This window comes from Lampris incognitus, chromosome 2 (assembly GCF_029633865.1).
Source record: "Lampris incognitus isolate fLamInc1 chromosome 2, fLamInc1.hap2, whole genome shotgun sequence".
NCBI lineage: Eukaryota > Metazoa > Chordata > Actinopteri > Lampriformes > Lampridae > Lampris > Lampris incognitus.
The window spans coordinates 3,667,834-3,689,169 of record NC_079212.1 but is presented as its reverse complement, the minus strand read 5'-3'; the positions used below and the strand labels follow the sequence as shown (position 1 = coordinate 3,689,169).

The 21,336-nt window shown below is 42.8% G+C and overlaps 1 protein-coding gene across 1 annotated transcript in view; it reads right to left on the bottom strand.

The window, feature by feature from the left end:
• grm6a (glutamate receptor, metabotropic 6a) overlaps positions 1–21,336 on the bottom strand; it is a 71,669-nt gene that overhangs the window by 15,182 nt on the left and 35,151 nt on the right. The window contains exons 7-8 of the mRNA XM_056275501.1: positions 8,246–8,385; positions 5,855–5,977 (exon numbers count right to left, since the gene is read on the bottom strand). Of these exons, the coding sequence (XP_056131476.1) occupies positions 5,855–5,977; positions 8,246–8,385 (263 nt within the window). The remainder of the gene's footprint in view (positions 1–5,854; positions 5,978–8,245; positions 8,386–21,336) is intronic.

Here is a 21,336-nt window from a genome sequence, read left to right as displayed (position 1 = left end):
TGTGGATGGGAGGAGAAATGGGGTAGGGGTAATTCTGAAGGAAGAGTATGTCAAGAGCGTGTTGGAGGTGGAGAGTGCCAGACAGAGTGATGAGTATGAAGCTGGAAATAAAAGTTGTGATGATGAATCAGCGCATATGTCCCACAAGTTGGGTGTGAGATGGAAGAGAAAGAAGAATTCTGGGGTGAGGTGGATGACGTGGTGGAGGGTGTACCCAAGGAGGAGAGAGTGGTGACTGGAGCGGACTTCAGTGGACATGTTGGTGAAGGGAACAGAGGTGATGGGTAGGTATGGTGTCAAGGAGAGAAATGTGGAAGCACAGATGGTGGTGGATTTTGCAAAAAGGATGAAAATGGCTGTGGTGAATACATATTTCAAGAAGAGGGAGGAACACAGGGTGACGTACAAGAGTGGAGGAAAGTGCCCACAGGTGGACTATATCCAGAGGTGCACATAACTGGTGTGCATGCGTGGTCAAAATAAATGATGCGCAGCAGATAATATGAAAAGAGGCGCATTTGCATACCAACATTTTTGGGACACACTTACTGAAACAACAGGATTTTCTCCAAATATCAGAATCAGAATCCTTTATTCATCCTCGAGGGGAAAGTCATCATGACAAATTTGTCAGTTTTAATAATCAGTTGTTAATCGTGCAACTTTCAACCTTCGTTCTTGATTACGTGGATGCAGTTTTTTCCCAAGTTAGCAAGGTTAACTGTTAAACCTTGAGCTCCAGCAAATAGTTACCTCACATTACAACTAGCTTAACGTTACATGTTTTCTCTGGTTTTAGGATTTTCACCCATTCATCAAAATGTCAAAGACGCAAGCTACATTAAGTCATTACTCTGGTGTTGCACCAGCTCCAAAGAAACACCAGACCTAACCTGTACATAAAAAACGTGTATTCACGGAAAAGTGGCAGCAGGACGTAGTCTGGTTCCAATCAGATGATGACTGCACAGAGACGTGGTGCAAAATATACTGTGAAAATCCCAATCTCGTGGATAAAAGCAGCGCCTTTTATATAGAGACAAAACATTTCAGTCAACCAGCTTTTGAAAAGCACGAGAAGAGTAAAGAGCACATGCACATGGTGCAAACTATTGATAACAGGTGCAGCCAGGATCAGAAATCCACTCGGCCTCCTGACACGTGGCAGAACAAACTGAATGAAGGACAGTGTCAAGCTCTGTGTCCTATTTTTCTGTTGACCTTTCACGAAGCCAAACACGCACGCCCGATGCGTTCACACGAGGAGGATATTGTGCTTTTCAAGAGGATTGGAGTTAATGTCGGGGTGCATATCATTCATGAGAAGGAGGGACCCACATCATGCAGAGCATCGCACAGACAATCAGTTTAAAACTGAGGGAAAAACTGAAGGCAGCTGAACTTCAGGGCGTACTCTTTGATGGATCAGAAGGCACAACACAAGTGGAGCAGGCAAGTGTATACATCGTGTCTGTGTCTAGCTACGGAGACTCTGCCTCAGATTTCCTTGGATTCATTAATTTGGGTGTGAACCGAGCGGCACAGGACATAATGAATGTAGTGGACATAGTGAACGGACTGGAGTAGCTCTTCCATACTTGTGGTTTAGGGGATCAGTAGAAGAGGAAGTTGGTCTCGGTGTGTACAGACGGAGCAGCAGTCATCATTGGGGTTTACAGAGGGGTCGTTCCCTAATTGCGTCAGATGGTGGCAATCGGGGCTTCCCATGTGCATATTCTGTGTACTGCCCACATTCTCGAGAACTGAACAAAGACAGCTGATCACATGGTACCATACTGCGAGACATTTAATCGCTCCGTTGTCAAGTTGCTGAGCTTTTATTTACAAAGAGGGGGCGCAAAAAGAACAGAACAACTAAAGAAGATATGTGATGAGAATGGCATTGCCTTTGTGAATAGGAAAGTCTCGCATCATCAGATGCTCTACATGGAGGCAAGAGACTGTTGAAAATATGGAGGCTGTTACCTGCCATGTAAATTCAAGTGGCTACAAGTGATGACAGTGACCTAAAACATGTCTGCACACAGCGTTTTCAGTGTTTCCTAGCCAACATGCTGGACCCTGGACACATGTTCCAGTTCACCTCCCTCAGGTTCCAGCAAGATAAACTGACTATTGGTGAATGCAAAGATGAGCTCATGGTAGCTGCTGGACAACTGACACTATCGCTTGACAGTGAAGCAAGTACAGGAAAGAGACCGTTTCAAATGCTGACGCTGACAGGGACAAGGCTGGTGTATTGAGAGGTCTAATTCATGAGTTTGAAAGCAGATATGAATCCCTTAAGTCATGTGATCAATTTTTAATTTTTGATCCTTCCACTTGGCCTCAAGAAATCCAAGACCTCCAAAGTTTTAGTAACACAACATGTACTAACATCCTCCAGAAATATGAGGCCAGCTTGTCTGTTGACAGAGACTCCATTGGAAGAGAATGGATGCGTCATTCAAATTGCTTTACAGGCAAAAGATAAGAAAGCTTTATAAAGGCATAAAATGAGATAGATAAAAGTGCCATAAAAACTGATTAATTACAAGTAACAACAATCATAGCAGAATATATAAAAATACCAAAATATACAAAACACACACACACACACACACACACCAAGAACTTAGCTGTAGGCTGTTTTATAAAGTAAGGTTTTTAACCTGCTTTTAAATGTGTCCAGTGTGGGGGCCTCTGTCAGGTCCTCCTGCAGGCTGTTCCATCTACTTGCGGTGTAAATACAAAATGCAGCTTCCCCTGCTCTAGACCTAGCACGAGGAATGGTTAAAAGACCACTGACATCGGACCTGAGAGTTCTTGTTGGTTTGTAAGGAATTAGCATGTCTTTTATATAATAAGGTGCAAGGCCATTTAGCGCTTTGTATACAATCAACAGAATTTTAAAAATTGATTCTAGTTTTGATGGTGAGCCAATGCAGAGGTGAGCAGTCAGGAGGGTAGTGATGATGACAGCTTGTAGGGTAACTGTGTGTAAAGACTGAGTACCAAGCAACATTTGCAGGTGCTTCCTTGAGAATCAGACCAAAAAGTTATGTGCACCCCCGACTATATCTTATGCAGGAGGTGCAATCTGAAAGGGACTGGAGACTGCAAGGTGGCGACAGGGGAGAACGTAGCTAGGCAGCATCACATGGTGGTCTGTAGGATGACTTTGGAGATCAAGAAGTGGAAGAGAGTGAAGGCAGAGCCAAGGACCAAATGGTGGAAGTTGAAGAAGGAAGACTGTTGTGGAGTTCAGGGAGGAGTTAAGACAGACACTAGGTGGTAGTGAAGAGTTGCTGTATGGCTGGGTAGCCACTGCAGAAATAGTGAGGGAGACAGCTAGGATGGCACTTGGTGTGTCATCTGGACAAGAGACTTGATGGTGGAATGAGGGAGTACAGGAAAGTATACTGAAGAAGAGGTTGGCAAAGAAGTGGGATAGTTAGAGAGATGAAGAAAGTAGACAGAAGTACAAGGAGAAGAGAGGTGGTGAAGGCAAAGGAAAAGGCGTATGGTGAGTAGTATGAGAAGTTGGACATTAAGGAAGGTGATAAGGACTTGTATGGATTGGCTAGACAGAGGGACTGAGCTCGGAACGATGGGCAGCAGGTTAGAGTGATGAAGGATAGAGGTGGAAATGTGCTGACAAGCGAGGAGAGTGTGTTGAGAAGGTGGAAGGAGTTCTTTGAAAGGATGATGAATGAAGAAAATGAGAGAGAGAGAAGGTTGGATAATGTGGGGATAGTGAACCAGAAAGTACGGTGGATTAGCAAGTGAGGGCCACATGAAGAGGATAAAGAGTAGAAAGCTTCTGGGTCCAGATAACATACCTGTGGAGTCAAGGTGTTTAGGAGAGATGGGAGTGGAGGTTTTAACCAGATTGTTTAACACAGTCTTGGAAAGTGAGAGGATGCCTGAGGAGTGGAGAAGAAGCATATTGGTACCGATTTTCAAGAATAAGGGTGATGTGAAGAGCTGTAGTAGCTGTAGTAACTACACTTCTGCTGAATCACCACCTTGCTATGCTGGAGAAGCTTGCTTGTACAAATGATCCCAAGAGCTATGCCGTCCAGAGCTTGGCTCCTGGTTGGATCACCCAAGGCAGATAAGTCAACGGGGCGGTTCCAGATAAAGCGCGATCCAAGAAAGACTTCAACGACAAAACTGGTGGAAGATGTCCCCAGGTCACAATTGTGTCGGTTCTCCATGTTATTTGAGTCTGGGCACCCCCTGCCAAGGACCATGTGGTGGCTGCAGGTGCATCAGCCACTCCATGTAAAAAGCTGTCATGCGCAGGCGTCCTCCCATTATGCGGCTCCAGGATCAGCCTCTACATCCACCTGAGGACCCAGAGGGAGGATGGTCATATTCGACCCTGAGTGACCGCCGATGATAGGAACTACAGAGGTATAAAGCTGATCAGCCACAGCATGAAGATATGGGGAAGAGTAATAGAAGCTAGGTTAAGAGGAGAGGTGGTGATCAGCAGCAGCAGTATGGTTTCATGCCAGGAAAGAGCACCACAGATGTGATGTTTGCTTTGAGAATGTTGATGGAGAAGTATAGAGAAGGCCAGAAGGAGTTACATCATGTCTTTGTGGATTTAGAGAAAGCATACGACAGGGTGCCAAGAGAGGAGGTGTGGTATTGTATGAGGAAGTAAGAAGTGGCAGAGAAGTATGTAGGAGTGGTGCAGGATATGTATGAGGGAAGTGTGACAGTGGTGAGGTGTGCAGTTGGAATGACAGATGGGTTCAAGGTGGAGGTGGGATTACATCAAGGATCAGCTCTGACTCCTTTCTTGTTTGTAATGGTGATGGACAGGTTGACGGATGAGATCAGGCAGGAGTCTCCATGGACTATGATGTTAGCGAATGACATTGTGATCTGTGGTGAGAGTAGGGTGCAGGTGGAGCAGAGCCTGGAGAGGTGGAGGTATGCACTGGAGAGAAAAGGAATGAAAGTCAGTAGGAGCAAGACGGAATACATATGTGTGAATGAGAGGGAGGAGAGTGGAATAGCGAGGATGTAGAGAGTAGAGGTGATGAAGGTGGATGAGTTCAAGTACTTGCAGTCAACTGTTCAAAGTAATGGAGAGTGCAGAAGAGAGGTGAAGAAGAGTGTGCAGACAGGGTGGCGTGGGTGAAGAAGAGTGTCAGCAGTGATTTGCAACAGAAAGGTACCAACAAAAGTTAAAGAGAAGATTTACAAGACGGTACTGAGACCAGCTATGTTGTATGGCTTGCAGATGGTGGCACTGACGAAAAGACAGGAGGTGCAGCTGCAGATGGCAGAGGTGAACATGCTAAGAGTTTCACTGGGAGTGATGAAGAAGGACAGGATTAGGAACGAGTATATTAGAGGGACAGCTCAAGTTGGACGGTTTGGAGACAAAGCAAGAGAGACAAGATTGAGATGGCTTGGACATGTGTGGAAGAGAGATGCTGGGTATATTGGGAGAAGGATGCTGAATATGGAGCTGCCAGGGAAGAGGAGAAGAGGAAGGCCAAAGAGGAGGTGTATGGATGTGGTGAGAGAAGACATGCAGGTGGCTGGTGTGACAGAGGAAGATGCAGAGGACAGGAAGAGATGGTAATGGATGACCCGCCGTAGATTCATGAAGGATGAATGTCACTTTGTTTTCTATCAATGACCAATATAGGAAGGGTGAACTGTGGTGCCTTCTGTGATAGTTTTTTTTTGTTTTGTTTGTACGTTTGTTTGTTTGTTTTTTTAATGTTCTGGTAAAAACTAGAGAATAACCTGGACACCGGTGTCATGCGTAAAACATTTCTAAATAAAATAAAACAATATATATGTGCATCAGTGTGTGCGTGTGTACCTCACAGTGCCAGCAGCAAGGAACTCCCTTCACCATCTTTTTTCTCTCTCCAGGGTTGCAGGGAAAGCTGCAGACTGAATCTGGTAGAATCTTCTCCCCTCCAGACCACTGCATGTCTTCCACCTACACACACACACACACACACACACACACACACACGATTTAACAGATATTGACGATAATAATAATACATTTTATTTGTGGGCACCTCTCATGCAGGTGGCTGGTGTGACAGAGGAAGATGCAGAAGACAGGAAAAAATGGGAACGGGTGATCAGCTGTGGAGACCCCTAATGGGAGTAGCCAAAAGTAGTAGTAATAGTAGTAGTAGTAGATTTGTGGGCACCTTTCAGAGCACTCAAGGACACCTTACAGAACACAGTAAAAAAACAAGCAGTACTGTATCAGACAGCATAAAATCAAAACAAAGCAGGGTAGACAATAAAAGGTTAATACAACAGATAAGTATAAAATCATCATCTGCACAAAACCCAGTGAAACATGGATCAGAGTGAATATGCCAGTTTGAAAAGGTATGTTTTGAGATGGGATTTGAAGTTTGAAAGAGAGTCAATGTTGCAAATTTGTGACATATTAGAGTGGAGGAAGGTGCGCAAAGGTGGACTACAGCTTACGTAGGATGTGCAATCTGAAAGGAACTGGAGACTGCAAGGTGGTGACAGGGGAGAATGTAGCTAGGCAGCAACAGCTGGTGGTCTGTGGGATGATTTTGGAGACCAAGAAAAGGAAGAGAGCGAAGGCAGAGCCAAGGATCAAAAAGTGGAAGTTGAAGAAGGAAGACTTGTGTGGAGTTCAGGCAGGAGTTAAGACAGGCACTGGGTGGTAGTGAAGAGTTGCCGGATGGCTGGGCAACCACTGCAGAAATAGTGAGGGAGACAGCTAGGAAGGTACTTGGTGTGTCATCAGGACAGAGGAAGGAAAACAAGGCGACTTGGTGGTGGAATGAGGAAGTACAGCAAAGTATACAGAGGAAGAGGTTGGCAAAGAAGTGGGATAGTCAGAGAGATGAAGAAAGTGGAGAGAAGTACAAGGAGATGCAGTGTAAGGTGAAGCGAGAGGTGGCGAAGGCAAAGTAAAAGGCATATGGTGAGTTGTATGTGAAGGCTCCATTAATGCTGAAAGGAACATACAGGTTTTGGAGCAACATGTGCTGCCATCCAAGCGACGTCTTTTTCAGGGACGTCCCTGCTTATTTCAGCAAGACAATGCCGAGCCACATTCTGCACGTGTTACACCAGCGGGGCTTCGTAGTAAAAGAGTGCGGGTACTGGACTGGCCTTCCTGCAGTCCAGACCCGTCTCCCATTGAAAACGTGTGGCACATTATGAAGCGCAAAATACGACAACGGAGACCCCGGACTGCTGAGCAACTGAAGTCGTCCATCAGGCAAGAATGGGAAAGAATTCCACCTACAAAGCTTCAACAAGTAGTGTCCTCAGTTCCCAAACACTTATTGAGTGTTGTTAAAAGGAAAGGTGGTGTAACACAGTGGTGAACATGCCCCTGTCCCAGCTTCTTTGGAACATGTTGCAGGCATCAAATTCAAAATGAGTGAACATTTACAAAAAAAAAAAACAATAAAGTTTATCAGTTTGAACATTAAATATCTTGTCTTTGTAGTGTATTCAATTAAATGTAGGTCGAAAAGGATTTGCAAATCATTGTATTCTGTTGTTATTTACGTTTTACACAATGTCCCAACTTCATTGGAATTGGGGTTTGTAGATTATTTTTATTATTATTATTATGGTATTACATTAGAATAAATTAGATACAGTAAACGTGACTTGTACATTGGGGAAACTAAACAGATGCTGTCCAAGAGGATGGCACAACACAGGAGAGCTAACACGTCAGGCCAGGACTCCACAGTCTACACAATCTACATGCCAGGACTCCACAGTCTACACCATCTACAGGCCAGTTGCCACTCTTTCAAGGATGAGGATGTGCACATCCTTGGTAGGGAGGAACGCTGGTCTGAACGGAGACTCAAAGAGGCCATCTATGTGAAGAGGGAACGACCATCCCTGAACGGGGGGGGGGGGGTAAAAGTACATCTGTCACCATCTTACAATGCTGCGATTGCAACTATTCCCCAGTCCTCTGAACAGTACACATGGCCATTGAAACTATATTTAATGGTCACACCCATATTTGCATATGAAACTGGTAATTGGTTTGGGTCGTTAGGCCACTGTATTGTTTATAAGGGTGGGGATACCTGCAGTCAGGTAAGACTGAAGAGGTCACTTAGATGAGTGATGAAACGTTTCTGTCAAGAAATGTTGTGTCCAGATGAACTGATTCTACCTTCTTTGAATAATAATCTATTACAATTTATTGCTAAATTACAAAGAATCATCTTACGTTGAGACGCAGATTATTGGTCCACTGGCCAATGACACGGTAGCCAGGGTTGCTGTGATTGGTCATCTGGAACTGGAAGATATCATAGCGACCAGGAGCATCGCCATTCTCATTAAACAAAACCCCAGTGCCAGCACTTCCTGTAAACACACACACAAATAAAAACATAAACATTTGGAATTTAGATATGTTTCATTTGCTCCATCTGCTCCACTGGCGTTCCTCTTAATCTAAGAGTGAGGAACATTTTATGTAATTTTTTTTCTTGTTGAGGCACTGCTGCTCTTAAGAGAAATCTCCCCTGGTCTCAGTGTAACCTGATAAACTCAGTGAGTCAAATTTCTACGTTCAACACTTATTTCAACAATGCTTGGGGAAAGAAGCTTGAGGAAAGAAGCTGTTTTTGAGCCTGGTAGTGCGGGCTCTGGGGCTCCTGTAGCACCTCCCAGAGTGCAGGGGGGAGAACAGTCCATGGTTGGGGTGGGTGGGATCTCTGCTGATGCTCAGACCCCTTCGAAGGCAGCGTTTGTGATCAATGTCTTTTATGGCTGGGAGCTGGGTACCGGTGATATGCTGGACCGCCTTGACGATCCGCTGCAGAGCTTTCTGGTCTACTGATGTGCAGTTGCCGTACCACTCTGAGATACAGGTGGTCAGGATGCTCTCTATGGTGGTGGTAAAAGTTGGTGAGAATTTTGGGGGACAGACAGGCACTCTTCAGCCTCCTCAGGAAATGCAGGCATTGTTGGGTCTTTTTCACAAGGGCTTGGGTGTTTGATGTGCAGGAGAGGTCCTGGTTGATGTGGACTCCCAAGGAATTTAAAGCTGGAGACACGCTCCACTTCCACCCCATTGATGTGCATGGGGGAGTGGCTGCAGCTTCTAGACCTCCTGAAGTCCACAATCAGCTCCTTTGTCTTCTGCACATTGAGGACAAGATTGTTGATAGTACACCATGATGTGAGGTGCTGAATCTCATCCCTGTAGGCTGTCTCATCATTGTTGGTGATACAGTCTGACTGTGGTGTCATCCGCAAAATTAACTATTACATTTGAAGAGTGAGTTGGCAGGCAGTTGTGGGTAAAGAGGGAGAAAAGGAGGGGGCTCAGAACACAGCCTTGAGGGGCACCTGTGCTAGGGTCAGGGTGGAGGGGGTGTGGTCACCTATCCTAACAGACTGAGGTCTGTTGGTCGGGAGGTCCAGTTACAGAGGGAGGGGTTGAGGCCAAGGGAGAGGAGTTTGGTGTTTAGTTTGGCAGGGATGGTAGTGTTGAAGGGAGAGTTGTAATCTATGAACAGCATCCGGGTGTATGTGTTGTTAAATTCAAGGTTGGTCAGAGCAAAGTGCAGGGCAGTGGCATCAGATGGTCTGCATGGAGGCAACAGACTGTTGAAAATATGGAGGCTATTCCCTGCCATGTAAATTCAAGTGGCTACAAGTGATGATAGTGACTTAAAACATATCTGCACAGAGCGTTTTCAGTGTTTCCTAGCCAACATGCTTGACACTGGAAACATTTTACAGTTCACCTCCCTCAGGTTCCAGCAAGCTAAACTGACTATTGGTGAATGCTGGACAGCTGATACTATTGCTTGACAGTGAAGGCAAGTACAGGAAAGAGACCGTTTCAAATGCTGATGCTGATAGGGACAAGGCTGGTGTATTGAGAGGTCTAATTCATGAGTTTGAAAGCAGATATGAATTCCTTAAGTCATGTGATCACTTTTTAATTTCTGATCCTTCAACTTGGCCTGAAGAAATGCAAGACCTCCAGTTTAATAACACAACACTTACTAACATTCTCCAGCAATATGAGGCCAGCTTGTCTGTTGACAAAGACTCCACTGTAAGAGAATGGGTGCATTTAAAGCACGAAGGAGAACGTTTGGCAGCCTCTTCTGTGTATGACTTGGTCAACACAGTGAATATAAGTAATCCAGATAGTTACTCCAACATTCACAAACTCCTTTTGTTGTCCCTTACACTGCCCTTGAGTAGTGCTGCATGTGAGAGGGGATTTTCACATCTCAATATAATAAAAAGCAAGTACAGATCCCGCCTGTCAGACTCTCTCCTCTCATCCCTGATGCACATCCACTTGTCTAAGATGACAACAGACTTGATTTGAAGCCAGCTGTTGACTTATGGATGCAAACAGCTAATCACAGACTCAACCAGGGGGAAAGAAGTAGGCCTACATCTTTATTTGCCATGTTTGAAAGAGAGGAAGACAGTGAGGAGAGCAGTCAGGAGGGTAGTGATGATGACAGCTTGTAGGATAATCGTGCCGTGTAAAGACTGAGTACCAAGCAATATTTCCAGGTCCTCCCTTGAGAACCAGACCAATAAAGTTATGTGTACCCCTATCTATAACGCTGTTTTGCTTTAGGAACATGGTGATAAACGTAAACCAGTTGCCTATTATTCTCAAAGACTTTCAGCAGTTGTGGGAGGGCTTTCTCCTTGTTCAAGAGCAGTAGCTGTGACTGCAGCAGCAGTGACGGCCTCTTCTCCTCTGGTAGCTTACAGACCTCTGACTGTCTTGGTTCCACATGGTGTAGCCACTATTCTTCTACAGGCCAAAAAGCTCACTTCACCCCTGCCTCCACTCTTCATTATTACAACATCCTGAGTCTCCCTAATTTTACTTTGCGAAGGTATAACGTGTTGAACCCAGCCACTCTTCTTCCTACAGAGGAAGATGGTGAACATCATAATTGTTTTGCGGTAATCACTAATGAAGTGACTCCCTGACAGGATCTCTCTGCTAAACCTCTTTCTAACCCTGACCTGATTTTTTTATGTGGATGGATCAGCTAGACAGATAGATGGGGTTGAAGCTGTTGGTTATGCTATCATTAGCGATCATGAAGTGGTGGAATCTGCCAGACTTCCAGCTCCTCTTTCTGCTCAGGCTGCTGAACTCGTTGCTCTAACAAGGGCATGTATTCTTGCAGCTGGGAAATCTGTCAATACCTACACTGATATGCTTTTGTAGTGGTGCATGACTTGGGAACTCCATGGAAGAATAGAAGACTCTTTACGTCACAGGGTATTACTATTCAGCATAACCATCTTGTTAACAATCTTGAAGCCATCTTGCTTCCATCCCAGGAAGCTGTCTGTAAGTGTCAAGCGCATGTTAGAACTGCAGATGCTTGACACTCCCTGATGTCTTCACACTACTTAATATTAGGAGGAAACTTCAACTGCTGGCTTAATCCTCAATTGGATTGTTCCTCTTCCAATTTCCGCACGCCTTCAAAGTCTGTCAAGGTAATCCCGTCTTTCATGAAGGAGTTTGCTGTTTCTGATGCCTGGTGCTTTTTAAATCCTTCTAAAAGGGAAAATTACCCCCCCCCCCCCATGTCCATCATACTTTCACCCGTATGGACTTTTTCCTGGTTGATAATCGACTACTTCCATCCGTGTCTGCATGTATATATCACACTATTGTTATATCTTATTACGCTTTCTATGAACATCTATTTTAAAAACTTTACTAGTCCACGTGCTCCATGGCATCTTAATACATGACTACTTTCTAATAAGGACTTTGTTAACTTTGCTTCACAGCAAATTGATTTCTTCGTGAGTTTAAACAAAACGCCTGATGTGTCCGCTTAAATGCTGTGGGAAACTTTAAAGGCATACATCAGGGGAGAGATAATCTCTGATACAGGCTATGAGAAAAAAAACTCAGAAAAGAAAAAATGGCTTAGTTGGTGCAACACATATCTCAGTTTGATAACATGTATGCTACCTCCTGATCCCCAGAGCATCTCTCCTTACAGGCAGAGTTTGATGTCCTTACGATGCATCGAACTACCAAAATTCTGTTCAAAACGAGATCAAAGTTATATGAACATGGTGACAAGACCAGCAAGCTACTAGCACACCAGTTGTGTCTGATATCATCATCCCATCAAATCCCCCAGATCCAAGCAAATTCAGGTATAACTACTGAACCACGTTTAAGGATTTTTTTTTAGGTCTCTTTACGCATCTGAAGGGGTTTCTACAACTCCAAATTTAATTTTTTTCTTTGATAAATTATATTTTCCCTCCATTGAGCACTCTCTCACAGAGGAGTTAGAGAAGCAAATCACTATAGCAGAACTCAGTATAGCTGGATTGTCTCTACAAAGTGGGAAATGTCCTGTATCAGATGGATATCCTTCTTAGTTTTATATCAAAAAAAATCTGGCACAAGCTAGCCCCTTTATTAATAAATATGTTTAATGAATCGTTCGATTTAGGTTGCCTTCCTCAAACTCTTACTCAAGCCTCCATTTCCCTCCTCTTAAAAAAAGGCAAAGATCCCTTAGCCTGCACCTTCTACCACCCAATAAGCTTGTTAAACGTTGACTTTAAATTGTTATCAAAACTGCTGGCGCTACGTCTGGAAACTTTTATCGCATCTATTAATCTCTTTGGACCAAACAGGGTTTATTCAAGATAGGCATTCCTTCTCCAACCTTAGACGCCTGTTTAACACAATCTATAACGTCTCCACCTCTAATAACCATGAAGCTTTGATATCTTTAGACGCCAAGAAGGCACTGAAAGAGTGGAGTGGGATTACCTTTTTTATACTTGAGAGAGATTTGGTTTTGGGAGAAATTTTATTTATTGGACTAAGCTACTCTGCTCCTCTCCGCAAGCCTCAGTCAAGACAAATAATATTCAATCTGATTGTTTTTGTCTCTATCGCTCTACAAGACAGGGTTGTCCTTTGAATCCATTATTATTTGCAATCACCATTGAACCCCTTTAGCTAGCGCTCCAATCTAACCCCCACATTACAGGCATATTTAGAGATGGAATAGAATTGAAGGTCTCCCTTTATGCAGATGACCTCCTTTTATATGTTTCCAACTTGCCTATCTCTGTCTCTGTTGCCCTTGCCTCACTTGAGTCATTTGATCAAATATCTGGATACAAACTGAACTTAAACAAGTGAGATATGTCCTATTAATACAGCTGTTAAGAATTATCCTTTACACAACTTACTTTTTAAAAGTTGCCCAACACAGCTTTATATACATTGGAGTCCATATTACACACAAATTTGAAGACCTCTACAAAGCTAACATTGGCCCCTTATTGACCCAAATCCAAGAAGACTGTGAAAATTTGTCTGTGCTCAATCTTTCTTTAGTTACGCAAGTCAGTTCCATTAAAATTAATATTCTTCCCCGATTCTCCTTCTTGTTCCAATGCATACCACTTTCCTTCCTCAGACCTTCTTCCGTAAAGTGTATAGCCTGATCTTGGAGTTTATCTGGAATAAGAAGGTTCCTAGGTTGCGTAAACATTATTTGCAAAGGTCTAGACCACTTGGTGGGTTAGCTTTACCAAATCTCAGGTTTTATCATTGGACAGCCAATATTGGGATTTTTAAATAAATTGATCCTCCCCCGACGTGGCGGGTTATAGAGGCTAACTCCACCAAACCAGTATCACTGAAGGCTCTAGTACACTCTCCTATACATTCTTGTACTTCTCCCTATACTAAAAATGTAATTGTTAAAACCTCTCTTAGGATCTGGGTTCAGTTTAAGTGCTATTTTGGTCTACAATCATTTTCTACCTATGCCCCATCAGCTGCTAATCATGTTTTAACTCCTTCCCTGTCTGACCATGCTTTCATAATTTGGGCAAATCTTGGTATCAACACTTTTAAAGACTTGTACATTGATAAGGTTTTTGCATCCTATCAGCAACTTTCGGACAGATTTTCACTTCCTAGGCAACATTTTTTTTCAGATATTTACAGGTCCATGGCTTTGCCCATAACATGTTCCCCATGTTTCCAAACTTAACAAATGATTTCATTCTAGATGGTTTTCTGACACCAGTCCCAACCCTGAAAGGCTCAGTTTCATATATGCACAACCAAATTAATCTTTTTTCATCCAGAGCCATTAAACTCTATAAAGACCCTTTGGGAGGAGGATCTGGGGAAGGTAATACCACAGGAAGTTTGGATGGAGATTTTAGAATATGTACATGGATCATCTATGTGTGCAAGACATGGTCTTGTTCAGTGTAAAGTGGTACACCGTACTTACTACACTAAGGCTCGGTTGGCTAAGATCTATGACGGTGTATCGCCAGTCTGTGATAGGTGTCAGCAATCCCCTGCAAACCTCATACACATGTTTTGGCTTTGCCCATCCCTACATAATTACTGGACCGAGAGGAAAAATAGAACCAAATGCTCTTGGTGCATTGTTTGCCCCCCCCCCCCCATTGCCTTCCCTCTAAATCCAAATTAGACGTTTTAGCTTTTGTCACCCAACTGGCTAGAAGACAATCTTGACCAAGTGGAAATCAACTATATCTCCCTCTCACACCCACTGGACAAGAGACATCCTCTACTTTCTGAGATTTAAAAAAACCCCCAACAGATTTTAATTAAGTGGCTGCTCTAATAAATTTGGTAAAATATGGGGTCCATTCTTTCAATTTGTTCAGAAAATGTATTTACCATTTATCCCTGGTTGAAGCAGCTTTTGTGGTTTAGATGGGTATTGAGTTTGTTGTGACGTGGGTGATGTGCTGCTGTACTATTAGTGTCTATTATTGACACCGTTTATTATCAGCTGACTGATGGGTTTTTTAAATTTTTCTTTTTTGTTTATGGTTGTGTTACGTTTGTTTGTTTTCTTAACTTCTGTAAGTTCTCATGGTGTTTAGGAATAAGTCAATTGTCAATTTTTATGTCTCTTTATAGAGGGAAGATATACTTTTTTTACTCTATAAATGCTCTGATGACACAATTGTTTTTTGTTTTTTGCAAACCTGATAAAAAATATATATATATTAAAAAAAAGATGAGATGGTCTGCTGACAAATACAGCAGAAATTTAAGCTTCTCCACAATAGGATTTGATTGGTCAGTCACTGCAGGAAGCAGGTTCTCAACACAAATGACGTTAGCATTCTTTTCTGCAATCCTCTTGTACTTTTTTATCATGCTCCTCAGTCATCTGATACAGTTTATTACTATTCTAATCAGGCCCTACACATGTTGGACTTTTGGCTCGAAACTGATGACAAAGTTAATGTCATTAAATAAATAATGAAAGATAAAAAAAGAATTGCAGATGCTGTTTCTAAAGGAAATTACATTGCAGATATTGCTGCCAAATCTGCTGCTGTCGTCATCTGAGTCAATCCACTTCAGATGGATCTTGGTACCACTAGGGATGAGACATCTTTTGCTCCGCACATGTCCCTTAAAGACATAAAATCAATGGCTACCTCTGTGGAAAAGTCCGCATGGCGGAAACACGGTCGTTGTCACTCGGAGGGTGCTTGGAGGTTAAAAATTGTTTGCCCAAACAATGTTTTTCCTACATGGCCAAGCTCTGTCATGGGCTAGACCATGTTTCAAAGGGGGGTATGGTTGATTTCATTGCCCAGATTTGGGATTCAATTGGGTTTTGCACAATGGCAGAAAATGTCTGCAAAAGATGTCTGATGTGTGCTCAACACAACATAGGTAAGTCACACAACACAACACAACACAACACAACGCAACACAACACAATCGGCATTTCCAATCCCTGAGTCCATTTCAGCGTCTCAGGATTTCATTGAACTAACTACAGCTAGAGGATATAAGTATTGTCTAGAGGCTTTTCCTTGTAAACAGACAGATGCAAAACCAATTGCTAAACATTTGTTAGAGGAAATCATTCGAAGATGGGGAATCCCAGAAAAATTGTCATCAGACAATGGCTCTCATTTTTTTAACAGCACAATCTCATTCTTGTCAGAAAAAAACCGGTACTGACTTGAGACAGCATTGTGCCTATCACCCAAAGTATGGTGGTGCCACTGAAAGATATAATGGGCTGTTGAAAAACAAGCTCACAAAAATTATGGAGGAGACCCAATTAGATTGGCTTTCTTGTCTCCCCCTGGTGTTAATGTATATGAGAGGCAGACATCACTCTACAACAGGTTTGTCATCGCATGACATTTTGACAGGCAGAGTATCGGTCAAGATCTGTATAAGGGAGTGCATACAGATCAAACTCTTGTAGAGGAGGCCATAGTGGCCTACTGTAGGAAATTAACCCAGGTTGTGAGTTCTATTTCTGCCCAGGTGAAAGCAGATCTTCCGTCACCTCTGAGGGAGGGAGAAGCGACTCATCCTTTCCAGCCTGTAGACTGGGTCTTGGTGAAGGATCTGAGGAGGTGGCGTTGGCATTCCTCGCGTTGGAGAGGTCCATATCAGGTTCTGCGTACTACACCAACAGTGGTAAAAGTGAAGGAGAGAACAATGTGGATCCACACATCTTACTGCAAGAGGGCACCTATAATGAGAATGAAAATGGCTAAGTTGGAGTTTGCAGTAATAACTGTGCTAGTGCCTACTGAAGGTGTAGCAGTACCTATGGAAGAGGTAAAGGCATGAATGACTTCACCTTCACATGACAGAAGTCTTGATAGAACCAAAGAAAACTGGTGTTGTAAATAAGGAAGAATTAGATAATCACCTACAACCTTTACCATTAGATGTAAAGGGTAACACCTGGTATGAAATGATGGCCTACATAGTAAAACATACTACTACTACTACTACGTTTATCATCTGCTCCCGTTAGGGGTCGCCACAGTGGATCATCCATTTCCATCTCCTCCTGTCCTCTCAGAGCCAACTCTACTTCAGCCAAGAAAGGTCATAATTTTTAGGCCTCCCCAGACAGATAGGCTGCTATTATAACTTCCCACTCTTCTGGTTCCCGTCCTTCATGGGTTGGGGTTCTCCAAAACAGCTCTAGAAAAACAACACCATGGACTGTTGGCTCATCAGCTGCTCTCCCTATCCAAAAGAAGCTGTAGGGTCTCAGAGAAGGTAGATAAATCAATGTTTCAATTCTTCATCTCTCTGGTAATTATCACTGTTCTCAATGTTCACTAACTGCACTGTCCATCATGGTTGACACGTTTCAGGCTCCAAAATGTATCCTCATGTACTTCGGACCACATGAATCTGATCCATCTGGATGTGGTAGTCCAGACAGGAGTTGTAAGGCAGATTATTTCTACAGTGCCTATTCTAGCCCCTTCCCTTACTGGGTTGAGCAGAGCAGATCCTAAAAATAGCTGCTCAGTCATGGATGCAGCTGCCGAGATGTGTTATGTGCTTCAGTCCAGGGGCATATGCTTGCCTCCAATGTCCTGTTTGTTGTTCCATTTATTTCTTGTTTCTTTTTTTGTTTGTTTGGTTTTCTATTTTTTGTGTTTGAGTGATGTATGCAAGTGCTAGAAGCTGCTGTGAAGCGGAGTCAAATTACTCATGTACATAGCAAAGTTGATTGATTGATTGATAGATAGACAGATAGAGAGCGAGATAGATAGATAGAGCAAGCGAGAGCGATAGATAGATAGATAGATAGATAGATAGATAGATAGATAGATAGATAGATAGATAGATAGATAGATAGATAGATAGATAGATAGATAGATAGATAGATAGATAGATAGATAGATAGAGCCATCAACACATATGGGCACACAATATCACCTGTGTGTCATCTTCCAATTAGGAACTTCCAGACCTTTGCCAGTCACTGATCACCACAGGGCTTTGTCCAGGATGGGCATAGGGGTTGATTTCCCTGGTGGAGGACATGTGTGAAACATGGGGAGACTGGTGCATGGGCAGCAGCCACACAGTTCTTGATAAAAGCGGTCCTGATTTGGCATCATGGAATCCGCTACAGCTGGGGATCCTTTCTTGCTGCAACCTTTTTCTGTCTGCAAAGTTGTTGTGACACCCTGCTGTATAACCAGCCATCATCTGCCGCCTGCTCTGCCGTTGAGGTTATCGCGGACTGCATTTGGTCTGGAACCTCCCCCTCAACTTTAACATCATGGGTGGCCCTGAGCTCAGGTCTCATAAGAGTTAAAGCATAACTACGATATGTAAAAAATAGTAAATTGTAGGGCTGAATAGTCACTTATGGAGAATGGGCAAATGGAAGACCATTCGCCCATAACAAAACTTTCCAGAAACCAGAGACCAGTCTAAATAGATAACACTTCACAATACAGCCTTTTTTGGGGGGGGGGGGGATATCTTGGTTTGGCCTGAACTGACAACTGAAGATTTGCTTGTATCAACAGCTTAGATGAGGTGGTTGTGCCCTTGGGCAAGGTACTTAACCCCAATATAAAAAAAATTTTGGGGGGGGGGGGTTCCCGTCCAGCTACCACCCTACCTCCCTCCAACAGTTTCATGGCCCCGTCTATCTCCCACTACCAATGCCTGGATGTCTTGAGGGATGCTTCAGCATAATTTTTTTTAAATTTTATTTTTCTTTTCTTCAGCAACATAACAGCTTTCCAATACCTTCAATACCTTCAATGTGTAATACCAAAATATAAAAGTTTGCATATTGTCCATTTTTATACCCCCCGCCCCTAGAAAAACAAATAAGACAGATTGTACAGAAGAGCTAAAATGAAAAATAAAATAAAATAAAATTTAAACGTAAAGACAAATGGCAAAATAGATCGAAATGTAAACGTAAATACACATAAAAAATAGATGTATATATTGGTCACGGTTGTCTATAGCTAATCTACGTTGTAATTTGACTGAATAAGAACCAGTTGTGGAAGAGTACACACTTTTAGTGTTTTCATATATGTAAGAACTGGTTGCCATAGCTTATAAAATTTACCTGTAGAGCCACCCAATGTAAATTTAATTTTTTCCGTGTGTAAAAACCTCTTAAGTTCTCCAACCCACTAGACATGTGTGGGAGAGGCCTCCTGCTTCCGCTTCATAAGTATAAGGCATCTAGCAATTAAGGAAGAAAAAGCAACTGCATTCAAGTAATGTCTGGGAAGGTGCATGTCCTCTGGTACTACTCTGAAAATTGCAATCAAAGGGGAAGGGGTAAATGACTCCAAAAACCTTATGAAGGTTTGAACAAGTCCAAAAAGTATGAATGAGGGATCCTGTTAGTGTCTTGCATCTGTTGTATAAGGGATCTACCCCTGGATAAACCTTAGCCAACTTTTCCTTGGACAGATGAAGACGGTGTATGACCTTGAATTGTAGGAGCCCATGCCTAGCACAAATTGAGGAAGCATGTATTCTTTGAAGAATGGACTGCCAATTGTGAGCTGTTATTTCAGATGCCAAATCACCTTCCAACTGGGATCTAATAGTGGAACAAGAGGGGGAATGTAAAGTCAATAATATGTTATATATCAGTGTGATTATGCCTCTTTTGTGCAAGTTTATGTCGAGAATTCTATCTAAAGTTGTTTCAGCTGGTTAATTGGGGAACTGGGGATATCTGCTATGTGAGACATTTTGAATTTGTAAACAACGAGTCAATTGAGTAAATGAGGCAAATAGCTTATCTATATACAGGTCCTTAAAACTATGTATACCATTAGTGTTCCAGATCTTAAAAGCAGAATCTATCATAGAGGGTGGTAACATAAGATTAGAATAAATTGGTCCCTGAATCGACACTAAATATAATCCAAACCTTTTCTGACACCAGATTCTGAGAGAATGATATACCAAAGGATTACACTTGTAGGTATACAATTCTACTGGAAGAGCTGAACCAAGCAAAGCCGGTGGTGAGGTTTTACCACAGTGTGACGATTCAATATAAAGCCATGCTGATGTCTCCACTGATGGCGCACTCAACCGATAAAGCATATTTTGTATATTCACTTCCCAGTAATAGAACTGAAAATAGGCGTCTGGGTAGCATAAAGGTCTACTAAGTTGCCTTCTAACACAGGGATCGCCAGTTTGAATCCCTATGTTACTTCTGGCTTGATCAAGTGTCCCTACATACACAATTGGCTGTGTCTGCGGGTGGGAAGCCAGATGTGGGTGTGTGTCCTGCTCGCTGCACTAGCGCCTCCTCCTCTGGTCGGTCGGGGTGCTTGTTCGGGGGTGGAGGGGGGATAGCATGATCCTCCCATGCACTACGTTCCCCTGGCGAAACTCCTCACTGTCAGGTGAAAAGAAGTGGCTGGCAACTCCACATGTATCGGTGGAGGCATGTGGTAGTCTGCAGCCCTCCTCGGCTTGGCAGAGGGGGTGGAGCAGCAACCAGGATGGCTTGAAAGAGTGGGGTAATTGGCCAAGTACGATTGGGGAGAAAAAAGGGTGGGGGTGGGGGGGATAAACAAAAAAAAAAAAGAAACTGAAAATCTGGCAAGCCTAGCCCTCCCAATTGTTTTGTTCTTTGCATAAAATCTTTACGAATCCTTGGGCGTTTACTATTCCAAATAAATGCAGAAATATATTTGTCCAGTGTGTTGAATTTTTTTGGTATATAAATTGGGATACATTGAAATAAATATAAGAATTTAGGTAAAGTGTTAATTTTTACAACATTATGGCACCCACTTAGTGATAATGGAGATTACCCCATTTCTGAATATCTGTCGGTGCGTTCAAGAAGGGGGGTAAAATTTTCCTCACATAATTTTTTATATAAATGTGTAACCTTGATGTCCAAATGGGTCAGGTGGTCCTTCTTTACCTTAATTTGAAAACCTTTAAATGAAATCATTATCTACCATTTGTTTCTAAAGTACTAGAGAGAGTTGTGTATCAACAACTTTCGACCCATATAAAAGAAAACCATCTATATTTGAACCTTTTCAATCGGCTTTCAGGCCCTGTCACTCCACTGAAACTGCTCTGACCAGAGTGGTGAACGATCTTTTACTAGCTATGGACTCTGATTCCACTTCTGTGCTTCTACTACTGGACCTCAGTGCAGCCTTTGACACCATTGATCACTGTATACTATTAGACAGATTAAATTGTAATTTTGGTGTCTCTGGCTTAGCTCTCTGTTGGCTTAAGTCCTACTAATCTGGAGGAACACAGTGTGTCTGCTATAGTAATATTATATCAAAATTTTCTGACGTTCAATTTGGTGTGCCTCAGGGTTCAGTTCTTGGCCCTCTACTTTTCTCACTTCACATTTCACCTCTTGGCCAAATTATACGCAGTTATGGAATACATTTCCATTGCTATGCTGATGATACTCAGCTGTATGTGCCTATAAGGGCTGATGA